The sequence below is a fragment of the Pipistrellus kuhlii genome, unplaced genomic scaffold (assembly GCF_014108245.1).
Source record: "Pipistrellus kuhlii isolate mPipKuh1 unplaced genomic scaffold, mPipKuh1.p scaffold_m20_p_18, whole genome shotgun sequence".
Lineage (NCBI taxonomy): Eukaryota > Metazoa > Chordata > Mammalia > Chiroptera > Vespertilionidae > Pipistrellus > Pipistrellus kuhlii.
This window is the reverse complement of record NW_023425493.1, coordinates 26,412,882-26,425,158: the sequence shown is the minus strand read 5'-3', so window position 1 is coordinate 26,425,158 and position 12,277 is coordinate 26,412,882. Positions and strand designations below refer to the sequence as shown.

General features: G+C 38.4%; 1 protein-coding gene and 1 long non-coding RNA gene across 8 annotated transcripts in view; one reads left to right on the top strand and one right to left on the bottom strand.

Moving 5' to 3' along the window:
- LOC118721167 overlaps window positions 1-12,277 on the bottom strand; it is a 55,559-nt gene that overhangs the window by 8,554 nt on the left and 34,728 nt on the right. Inside the window, exon 4 of one of the 2 annotated variants that reach the window (XR_004988633.2) lies at window positions 1,321-1,384. The exons of the other annotated variant lie outside the window; for it this stretch is intronic. This is a non-coding gene — a long non-coding RNA (uncharacterized LOC118721167). Of the gene's footprint in view, window positions 1-1,320; window positions 1,385-12,277 lie in introns of those variants that run through there. 2 annotated transcript variants of the gene reach the window in all.
- Window positions 1-12,277, top strand: part of OTUD7B (OTU deubiquitinase 7B) — a 50,635-nt gene that overhangs the window by 18,596 nt on the left and 19,762 nt on the right. For all 6 annotated transcript variants that reach the window (XM_045583387.1, XM_036441701.2, XM_036441707.2 and 3 more), the window contains one exon: window positions 11,811-11,960. In XM_045583387.1, the coding sequence (XP_045439343.1) occupies window positions 11,876-11,960 (85 nt within the window). In that variant the 5' untranslated portion in view covers window positions 11,811-11,875. The remainder of the gene's footprint in view (window positions 1-11,810; window positions 11,961-12,277) is intronic.

The window sequence follows — 12,277 nt, the reverse complement described above, 5'->3', positions numbered from 1 at the left end:
ATACTCTCCCCAACCGGGGACTGAACCCACAACCTAGGTATGTATCCTGACCAGGAATGGAACCTGCGACCTTTTGGTGTATGGAATGATGTTCCAACCAACTGAGTCACATTGGCCAGGGCAAGGCAAGTTTTTATAAGTTGTTTGAAGCTTTAATAAGTTAGTAGTTATATGCTGAAGGAAGTTAATTTACTAAAAGAAGTTTCCAAGTGAAGTTATTTCCTATGTGTAACTAATTGCAGATAGTACAGTAATTGGCAATTTTTATTTTTATTTTTTCTAGTCAATGAAAGAGAAACTTTATTGAGGCCCTAAGACTACTGGATTCAGGCAGGAGGCTGCCCTGTGGGCAGAGGAGGTGATAGAAGGGCCTTATTTAACTACCTTCTTGGAGCACAGTTGCTGGTGTGGCTGCACTTTTTGCGGCATTTGGCAGGAGTATCGTGAGGGTAACAATATAGTCATTTTGTGCTTCTGTGTCTTTGTGGCAGACCATCTTGTAACGATCTTACTTCTGGGCGAGCTGACAGAGGGAGAGCTCAATGGTACCAGCCACAGATGAAACAGCAAGTGCAGGGTGGAATCTTTCTGAATATTGCATTCTGAGAGAGTGTCGCCATTCTCCAGCTCTTTGCCAGCACAATCAGACTCTGCTGGTCAGGCAGGATACCTGCCTTATCTTAGATTTTAGCTTTGACTTTCTCTTTAGGGTGACGGTTTTGCCAGTCAGGATCTTCACAAAAATCACATCTCTGCCTCCTCTGCCTCATTGAAGAGAAAGAGCTAATTGGAATTTTTTTCTTGTCACTTCTCCCCTTGAATGGAAGTTCTATAACTGACAGTGAAATGCCCTATAATTAGGAATAAAAAAAGGGAGAGAAGTCCTAGCTGGTTTGGCTCAGTGTTTAGAGCATCAGCCTGTAGACTGAAGGGTCCCAGGTTCAATTCCAGTTGAGGGCACATGCCCGTGTTGCAGGCTCGATCCCCAGTATGGGGCATGCAGGAAGCAGTCGATTGATGATTCTGTCTCATCATTGATATTTTCCTCCCTCCCTCCCTCCCTCCCTCCCTCCCTCCTTCCCTCCCTCCCTCCCTCCCTCCCTCCCTCCTCCTCTCCCTCTCCCTTCCTCTGTGAAGTCAATAAAAAAATGTTATTTTAAAGGGAGAGAGGGTTGTTATTGAATGTTTGAGGGTTGATTCTAGAGAAACTGTGTTTTGCTACTGGACTAGTTTCTGTTGATTTGTAGTATTTATTTTTTCTCTAATGTCAAAAGTTCAGTAATCATAATCTTTAAGGGCTCAAGTAGAATTTTTGTTTTCACAGGCTATTCTTTTAAAAGTTGAATTTATTGAGAACCAAACCTTGGAGTATCCTTGGCCCTACCTGAAAGGAAAAACAAAAAATTCTTTGTGTGTGGCAAATAGACATACTGGTCTGGATCTAAAAAAATAAACATTAACATGATTGCTGTTTCTATTCAAGTTACTGTTGTTGTGCCAATATTATAATAACAGACTTTCTCTATGACTCCCTCTGCCTTTATTTTTCCTAAGGTCAACTTCCATTGTACAAGCCTTTCCAAATTATTAAATTTCCCAAATAACTGTAATCCAAGGAGCCTTTTCTCAGTAGCACTGAAAAGACAAATGCCAGTTCATAAGGAGTTCTCTGTGAACTTCTTCGAGATCTTTATATTAGCATTTGCTATTAATGAGACTTGTCTCCAAGAGATTTGTCTTGCTATTTGTACGCCTGATTAAAAAAACTAGAAATTCTTGAAAAAAAAAAAAAAGTTAAATCTTATTCTGACACAGACACATACCAGTGATAGTGATGATATGTATCCACAATAGCATATGGTTAACTAAAAAATTGTTTGGAGAATGGTAAATTATATGATTGCATTGAGTATTTTTCTTTTAAGTTTGATTTAGGGGAGAAAGTAGACATTCCCTGAGTATATGCTGTAGTGGAGGTAGGAAGCATCCCACTATTATGTATGGTGAATAGGAGGAGAGATAAACATTTCTTTCCAACAATCCAAAACATAGATAACATGTATGAGAATAAGGGTCTTCACAAAGATAAAATCTTTGAATCTGGAATGAGTAGAGAAGTAAGGGGTAAAGATGGGGAAGTAGGACTGGTAGATTAAGATATTAAAATTTCAGCCGAAACCGGTTTGGCTCAGTGGTAGAGCGTCGGTCTGCGGACTGAAAGGTCCCGGGTTCGATTCCGGACAAGGGCATGTACATTGGTTGCGGGCACATCCCCGGTAGGGGGTGTGCAAGAGGCAGCTGGTCGATGTTTCTCTCTTATTGACGTTTCTAGCTCTCTGTCTCTCTCCCTTCCTATCTGTAAAATATCAATAAAATATATTTTTTTAAAAAGATATTAGAATTTCAGTAAACATATAGTGAAATTGCTGTTCCTGGAGATTTGGGAATGAATATAGCTGTGTCTGTACATCTAGGAGAGGGCAGACCTTTTTCTCTTGCTATTATTTTTTGAGGGACTTTCTGGTAGAAGGTACATCTAAGGGACCCCCTTTACGACATTTTTCATGAAGGCTCAGAGAGTTGAAAGACACTGGAATGGGGATGATAGAGACTGGGTGCAGTGTGTATGTGTTAAAACTATGCCTTGGAAATGGTTAGAGAACTGGAAGATTTGTTTGAGAGGAGTGGAGGGAGTGTTTGAAGGAAAGATATAGGGTCTGGGTTGGGCACCAGTGAAGTGAAGCAGAGTGTGTGGGAGGGAATTAGATAGCAAGAAGGCAACTGATATTTTTTGAGGACTTACTGTGTGCCAGGCACTGCCTCAAAGGCTTTTACCTATCTTAAGTCACTTAATCCTAACAAGAAGCTTGAAATGCAGATATTTTCCCCATTTTATTTATTTAGTTTTTCTTTTTAAAAAATATATTTTTGTTGATTTCAGAGAGGAAGGGAGAGGGGGAGAGAGATAGAAACATCAATGATGAGACAATCATCGATTGGCTGCCTCCAGCACGCCCCCTACTGGGACCGAGCCCACAACCAGGGCATGTACCCTTGACCAGAATCAAACCCAGGACCCTTCAGTCCACAGACACTCTATCCACTGAGCCAAAGTGGCTAGGGCTATTTTCCCTATTTTAGATACAAAGACACAAGATGAATAAATTACTTACCCATGATTGCACAGGCCTTGGTACTATTATAGATTGGAGATTTGAACCTAGATCTGTCTAAACTCAGAGCCTATTCTGTCAATGTGAGTTGAAAGGAGTTGATACAGTAAGAGTAGACTTCCACATGAATGGACTCCCAATGCTTTTTCAGTCCAGCTCCCTGGACTAAGTGTAGTACAGTGCAAGAATCTGGTCTCAGGAGTCAGATAGTTTGGGTTCATGAAAGTCCTGGTCTGCAGAGATCCCACTTCTAGGAATCTATCCCAAGAAACTAGGAACACCAATTAGAAAGGATATATGCACCCCTATGTTCATAGCAGCACAATTCACATAGCTAAGATTTGGAAATAGCCTAAGTGCCCATCAGCAGATGAGTGGATTAAAAAACTGTGGTACATCTACACAATGGAATACTATGCTGTGGTAAGAAAAAAGGAGTTCTTACCATTTGCAACAGCATGGATGGAACTGAAGAGCATTATGCTAAGTGAAATAAGCCAGTCAGAGAAAGATGAATAGCACATGATCTCACTCATTTATGGAATATAATGAACAATATAAACTGATGAACAAAAACAGATCCAGAGATAGAGAAACATCAATCAGACTGTCAAACCTTAGAGGGAATGTTGGGGAGGGTGGGGGTAAAGGGGAGAGAGATCAACCAAAGGACTTGTGTGCATGCATATAAGCCTAACCAGTGGACACAGACACCAGGGGAGGGTGGGAAGGTATTGGGGGGATAAGGACACATATGTAATACCTTAATCAATAAAGAAATAAAAGAAGAAAAGAAAGTCTTGGTCCTACCACTTTTTACCTCTGTAACCTTGGTAGATTATCTAACCTTTGTGAGTTTTAGTGTCTTCATCTATAATGTAGAGTTAATAGTACAAACAAACTTAGAGATGTTTGGAAGTTTAAATTAAGTAATGTCTAAAACTTTAACATATATTACTTCTTTTCACTTCTTTGCTTTCTATTAGGCCCATGTTATTATCCCTCAGTTGTCCAATTAATGATAACATAGGTCTCTTTAAATGTGGAATTTGGTCATATTTTTTTTTTTTCTAAGAAGGTTGTATTTTGTTCCTTTCACTTGGAAGGACCCGTATTAACTAAAAACGATCTGCCAAGATAGTCTTTCATCTCTCCCTCCCACCTAATCAAAAATTGTGTGAAATTTCTAAAGGTTTTTGCCCCTCCTCTTTCTCCCTGTCTGGATTCCTCTGGATCACGGAGGGGTCTCTGACCTTTGAAATTCTTCACAGACTTGAATGTTGTGGTTTCCCAATGAGTTCTGGGAGGAATTGGAGACTCAGACACAGCTGTAATGCATCAGTGGAACCAGGAGAGTGGGTATACTGGGAGAATGAAAACACTTTTGGGGGAGTATTGTAGACAAGAGAATGTAGGGTTAGTAGTTTCTCAGGCATTTTAACATAGCTTTATTATCTACAGTTGGTATTTAATTCTGCGTCATTTTTCTCTGTTACTACATAGTTGGGTACTTAGAGTATGCATACTGATTTCAATATTAGTCTAGCTAAATAATGTTTAGGAAGAGAAATCTATTGTAAATGAGATCATATAATAATCTTAAGCAAATGTTGTTGAGATGAGCCATTGCTTTAGATTCGCTTGTTTTAACATTGATTATTTGATTATCAGCAAATACTGTGTGTGTGTGTGTGTGTGTGTGTGTGTATGTGTGTATGTGTGTATATGTGTAGTGAGGTACTATCAGTTCTGCTCATCTGAACAAAAATGGAGTACCTATGAGGTACTACTTGGATGCCAGGGATACAGATGAATAAGACAAGATTCCTGCCATTAAATTGCTCATGGTTCAGTGGGGAGATAAACTAGTAAATACACATCAACACTGTGCAGTGTGATAAATAATGTGATAGAGGTAGAATATAAGGTGTAGCACAAAGGAGGAAGTGGGCAATTTAACTTGGTAGGCCAGAGAAGATTTTGCAAATGAAGTAATACTCGTTAGTCTTAAAGAAGAGATAAGAATTCACATGCTAGACCAGGAGTCATTCCAGGCAGAGGGAACAGCGTGTGCAAAGGAACTGAAATTTGAAGCACATAGTGCACTTGGGGAACTGCCAGTACAAGAAGGGGAATGATGAGGCTGGAGAGTAAGATACAGCTGGTCATGAAGGACCTTATTTATTATGTATAGGAATTGGGATCTTACACTTTAGTTTTTGGGGATCCTTTGAAGAATTTGGAGCAGTAAGATATAATACTATCATATTTGCATTTTAGATTGACCTGCCTCCATAAGCAACCACTGTGAAGAATGGCTGGATAGAGAAAGAGGGTGAAATAGCTAATGGGAACTATTTCCTGGGGTCCAGGTTATGAAAACCTGAGACAGAATAAAAAAGATGAAACAAGTAGGAGGTAGTGAATGGGTTTGAGAAATTTTAAAGGTAAAATTAGTAAAACTTAGTAAAAGACTATTTTTCAGTGAGGATAAGGCAAGAGAGAATTCAGGGTGACTCACAGGCTTGGGATTTGGGTGATTTGGGGGTGGGGAATGATGGTACCATTTGCTAGAATAGGCAATACTAGAAGAAAAATAGTTTGAAAGGGTTGGGGACAGAGATAGAGAATGAGTTCAGGTTTTAATGTGCTGAGTGTCAAGTGCATGTGGGATTCCCAGATGAGTTGTAAAGAGTTTGGGGCTGCAAATGCATTTGGAGTCATCAGCATTTGGGTGCTCAGGGGCATGCATGAAGTTTATCATGGAAGTGATATAAAATAAGAAGATGAAGGCCTGAGGTTAGCATTGTGTGTGCACTACCTCTACTAGTAGTGATGGCACAGGAAGAGGAACCCACAAAGGTGACCAAGACGCAGAACCAGAGAGGCAGGAAGAGTGGTCAAATGCTACAAAGAGATAACTTTAGATAAGCAGCAAGGAAGAGTGTGTTGATCTTATTTATGTCAGTGCCATTCTCTTTCTTTTTAAAAAATTCTTAGAAATTTATTTTTCAGTTATAGTTGACATAATATTATATTAGTTTTAGGTGCACAACACATTTATATATCTTACGGGTTTATCTCCTAATAAGTTTAGTATCCGTCTGGCACCATACATAGTTATTACAATATTATTGACTATATTCCCTATGCTGTATTTTACGTCCCTGTGACTATTTCTATAACAGGCAATTTGTACTTAATCCCTTTCACCCTTTTTACCCATCTCTTCTTTCCCATCTGGCGACTGTCAGTTTGTTCTCTCTTTCTATGACTTTCTTTCTGCTTTGTCTGCCTCCCCTCTCCCGCCCCCCCACATATAAGCGCATTCATATGGTATTTTTCTTTCTCCATCCATGTTGTGTCAAATGGTAAGATTTCATTCTTTTTTATGGTCAAGTAATATTCCATTGTATATATGTACCACATCTTATATACCCTTTCATCTATTATAGATAGTTAGGTTGTTTCCATATCTCAGCTATTGTAAATAATGCTGCAATAAATAAACGGGTACATATATCTTTATGAGTTAGTGTTTTGGATTTCTTCAGGTAAATATCCAGGAGCGAAATTGCTAGATCATGTGGTAGTTCAATATTAAATTTTTGAGGAACCTCCATTCTTTCACTAGAAGGCCATTTTGGCAGGTTTAGGGCTGAATATAAGGTGAGAAAGTAGCATCAGTGGATGTCTATTTTAGGAAGTTCTGTAGGGAGGAGGAGACTAGCAGCCAGCAAGTAGGGGCAGGGGAGGAAACCTGAAGGAACTCTCTTGCTCTGTTTTGTAATTTTTTCTGTGAAATTGGAGGCAAGGTCATCTGCCAGGAGTAAGAGAGGTGATAAGTAGGAGGCCAAAGGAGAATGGTGAAAGTATGGCATAGTACTGAGAAGTCTGATTGAGGTACCAAAGTCAATAAAAAGACAAGCAGTGTTTCATTGAAGGAAAAGAGACTGAATACCATTTATTTGTAGTTATATTGCTCTGCAAGGTTATGTGATCTTGTCTTACTCAATAGCCTCATTTAGGAGCAAAGAAGTTGAATGTGGGATCTGTCCACATTGGGCAGATGAAATAGAAGGATAAGGATCTAGGTTTTTTACAGGAAAATAAGTTATCAGTCACTGGTTTCATGTTCAGGTAGGCAAGAAGGGACAAAATAGAATCTATTCATTTTTCCCCCCAGTTTTCACTATTATCATTTCTAGTCCAGCTCACCATAATCTCTTTTATAATAATATTCTAAATCAGTTTTTCTGTAAATCCACTTTTGTTTCCTCCAAACTATTTTTCTCATTGCAAGTAGGGTTATTTTTTTTGATAATTCAAGTTCAGTTATGTCCTGTCTCTTCTTACAGCCCTTTAATGGCTTCTCCTTACTTTTAGGATAAAATCTGAGTCTTTAACAAGGTCCACCAGGCCCTCTTTTCATCCTCATTTTGCATTCATCTCTCTGTTCCTTCCTGCCACAGAATGTTGATATATTTTTCCTCTGCTCGGAACACTCTTTTCCAATTTGCCTCTCTAGTTTCTACTTATTCTTTGATTCTTTGATGTATTATCACTTCCTTGGGAAAGCTTTTCCTGACTCCATATGGGAGATAACACCTTTGCCCTCAACATTTCCTTAATAAATTATAATTGGGACATTTTTTGGTTTTCTTTTTCCATACTAGAAGCTTTGTGAGGGTAGAAATTGTTTATAGTTCACTGTTGTGTTCCTAATCCTGATCATAATGCCTAACACATATTAGACACTCCATGAATTTTTGTTCAACTAACCAATAGGGTGATTAAATATTTGGATGTCTTAGTCTGAGATGTGGATGTCTTGGGGTGAGAAAGGAGGTTTAATAGTAAAGAGGAAAAGCTGGAAGGAGCTGAGGGGTAAGATGTTGGGAGTTGAAGATTTAAAAGTAGAGTAGTTTCAGGAGATAGTAGAATCCAGGATTGAGCTGTTGGAATAGAGATGGAGGTCTTCAAATCTGATGAGATTATGAAACTCTGAGGCAGAAATGTAGATGGATTGTTTAGGTGAGTGTTGAAATTGCTGAGGAAAATATAAGCTAGTATCTAAGTCTTAAATAAATATGGAAGATAGGTTAGTGAATGAATTAAATGGGTAAGAATCATTGGGAATAAATAAAGCCCTAGTCGCTTGGGAGGCAGTGTGGTAGAGAGAGCATGTGTTCAAAATATCTGCGTTCAGATTTTGAGCAACCCATCTGACTTGTACAGCCTTATTTCTCTTATTTGTAAACTGGGAATAATAAGCCTGCTGCAGGAGATTTGTAATTAATGATTAAGATATTGTTTTTGAAAGTGCTTAGTATTAACTTGTGTTTTTTTAAAGATATATATTTTTTTATTGATTTCAGAGAAGAAGGAGAGAGAATCATTGATCGGCTGCCTCCTGCACACCCCTACTGGGGATTGAGACTGCAACCCAACCCAGCATGTGCCCTTGACCAGAATCGAACCCTTCAAACTGGCTAAGGCTTAACTTGTTTTTTTGTTCTGGATTGTTGGCATTAGTTCAACAGGGCACTGAAGTAAAAGTTGGGATGAAAGGCAAAGATAGCAGCATAAATGAATTTGGAATAAGGTACCCGATCTCATTTATTCCACATGTTGAGTTCATATAGGATCAACACAAATATTCACAAATGAATATAGGTAAAAGCAAGTACTACTACACAAGAGAGGATTTTGTAAAATAAAGGTCACTTGCTGGCTTATAACATTGCAGTGTTGATCCACAATAAATTTTCATGTAAAAAATGCTTAATCTAATAATTTTCTATGAAAATTTCATCATTCCTGGGAGATTTTTCTTTTGTTATGGAGAAGAGAACAGGACCATTAAGTGAAAGGCATAGGTGGAAGAGGGCTGGTGATTTAAGTTTAGAAAAGTATTTCCTAACAACTAGAGCTGTCTAACAATAAAATGGACATTCTGGCAAAGGATGAGTTCTCTATCAAAGCTTGTATTCAGGTGGAGACTGATCTGTCAGATAAAATAGAAGGCTTTTTGCATGGGGGCCGACTGTAGATTAAATAATTGCTGAAGTCCCTTCCAATTGGAAGATTGGAGGATTTTGACTCCATTTGAGATTTGTCTAAATACCGTTCAGTCAACAGCTATTTGAGTGCTGCTTCTGTTTCTTTTGAAGGTTTGAAAGCCAGGCTCATGTTTGCTTCGTTTCCTTCCTGTGTTCTGAGACAGTGGGAAAGATTGAGTCTCAGTCATTGCCTTGGATATTCCCATCTGGAATTTGAGAAGCTCAAGCCAGGTGTTGGTCGTGATGTAACAAAAGCTGCTGTCCTCACCTGTTGGGTGGGGTTAGGGTGGAGTTCGTGGCATGCACCTGGAGATATCAAATATAAGAATGTGCTGCCAAGAAGTATGGTTTAGTGCTTTGAGATTTTTAGCAAGTCAAGATCTATGATGCTTTGACATTGTTAGTTTTCACTGGCTTCTTTCACTCAGAAGCCTAAGTCTGTGTCTGGCTGGGAAATTGCCTCTACCTGCCTGTGGCTTAACTTTTTTACTGAGCACTTTTTTGCTGATTCCTACTTGTTTATTGTGTGTTTCCCACATTCTTTCAGGAGGTTATTAAAGTGGCTTTACTAAATTCCTTTGTATGTTTGTTTTTTATAAGATTGAAATTCATTTTCAAGCATGCTCTTGGTTTTGGATTATTAATGCATTTCAGTTATATGGGCTGCTACTATCTCCTGTGACCTAAGACAGTGACTGAAAAGGACCTAGAGAAGGAATTCTTACCAGTATTAGGGGAGGGAAAAGCCACTCATTCATCTATGAATTGTGAAGGAATTTAATTCTTAAGTATTGAGTATAAGGAACGAATATATTTTATAACATTCTGAATTTGACATATCTTAGGTAAAAGTTCTTTATGTATTTGTAGCCTTTTCTGACAATTGTGATATTGAAATGAAAGTAAATTAGGCATTGATAATACATAGACCAAAAGAGAATGTAAGTATTATAGTTTATGAGACTGTAGTGAACTAAAGTTCTTTTTTTTTAAATCTGGAAAGGATTTTAGAGTCATTGACTCCAAGTCTAGGATATAAAAGAGGCAACTAAAATATTGTACATAATTTAACAAAAGTCACCCAGCTAATACATATAGGAGTAGGCAAAATCATATGATATGAGGATGGTGGAAATAGTGACAGTACAGCTGATGTCTCTTTAGAAAAGAGACTTTCTAAAACTTTAAGACTGGAAAGGCCCTTAGAAATAGAGTGATATGAAGTACCCTAGAATTTCTGATCTTCTAAGTTAAGCATCAATTGATTAGTTTGGTGGTAGCTAATGTGAAGGTTCACTTAATCATTTATTCATCAGGCATTAACCACTACAATATTGTAGATGTATGTTAGATGTTGGGGCTATAAATATGAATAAAACATGTCCCAGCACTCGTAGATCTCTTGTACTACTGGAACAGCACAAGAGAGAATACTTTATATTTGCTGTCTCTCTCATATAAAAAATTCATTGTTATCAAGTTAGTGACTTCTACTGGGCTTATAACCCCCAAATGATTTCCTTAATATTTCTAAGGAATGCAGAAAATTAAGATCTGATCACAACACTAAACAAGCTATGACCTGGGGTCAAGGGTAGTATGAAGATAAACATCTCTAAGATGTTTCTGAAGAGACAGACACTGTTACCTTAGAGAATTTTACTTTTGCCTTCCCCAAAAGGCAGGAGATTGGTAGGTGTGGTAGGGCAGGTGTGTACCTGATGACTTTATTGTAAACATCCTGTCTGATAGGGTAGAATTTAGTTAGAGATTGTCCTTCACTCCATTATTGCTTCAGCTGGGACTACTAACTTCAGAGGAATGTGGATTGGTGCCAGGCTGTCAGTCAGGGACACAGTTTCTGCCAAAGTCAAGTCTGAAAGAAGAGATCTTTTTCAGGTGAAGGACTTGGCAATCATTTGTCCTGGGTGGAGTTAATAGACAAAGATTGTCTTCTGTTATGAACCTTTGTGATCTCCACTCTGTGTAATAACTTATGGTTTTGAGTTGTTCTAGCTATCAGTTTGTTTCTCCCATTTCCTTGGCTGGCATTAGAAGAGTGGTCAACTGTAAAGCTATTTAGTGTATAGTATTTACCAAGGGCCTGTATGCCAAGCACTGTGCCAAGTGCCAGGTGATACATGCTGGGGATACATTAGTGAAGAGCACACATAAGCTCCTTGCTTTCAAGAAACTTACATATTAGAGGAGAAGGCTAGATAGCAACTAATTGAGATTATTTCAGAGTATATCAAGTGCCAGGAAGGGAATAAACAAGGTGCTATGTTAGGTGCACATGGGAAGTTCTTCAGGATGGCAGTCTGCTGCTTTCTTGGATAAGCAAACTGATGGGTAGAGATGTAATACTCTAGAAAGTGGGGGGAAAGCATTATTCAAAGTGGTATTATGGTTTTGTGGTTAATGTAGTAGTTAAGAAATTTAAATATTAATGAGGAAGTAGGAAACTTGTGTTACTCTTCATAATAAATTCATTTGGTTAGGAAGCTGCTGAAATTGGGCTATGCTCATCCCATTCCAGTGTAATTTGAGCTTTATGTGTTTATTTCTTCCTCAGGTGGAGGCTTGAATTTTGATCTATGACCTCCCTACATCCATTGCCTGAAAATACTTAATGATCACATGACCCTGGACATGGATGCTGTCCTGTCAGATTTTGTTCGTTCCACAGGAGCCGAGCCAGGGCTGGCCCGAGACCTCCTGGAAGGTAAGAGGTCATTGGGGAGAATGAGAAGGAAGTAAAATGTGATACCAGGATGATTTGAAACATTTAAGGTGATCGGAAGGACATTTTGTGTATGTAGGCTTTACATTTAAGTTATTTCTAATAATCTATTCTGTGTATAACCCACCATATTTTAAAATGCAAGCTCCTCCTTTCACCTTGAATTTTTTTAGGGTACCTTTCGCCACTGCCAATTTATGTTCAGGTAATGCACATAGAATTTTATATTCAGTAAAAGAATAATTCTAGATCTTTAAGACTTCTTTACATATAAATCACTTGATTTTCATATTTGGTAT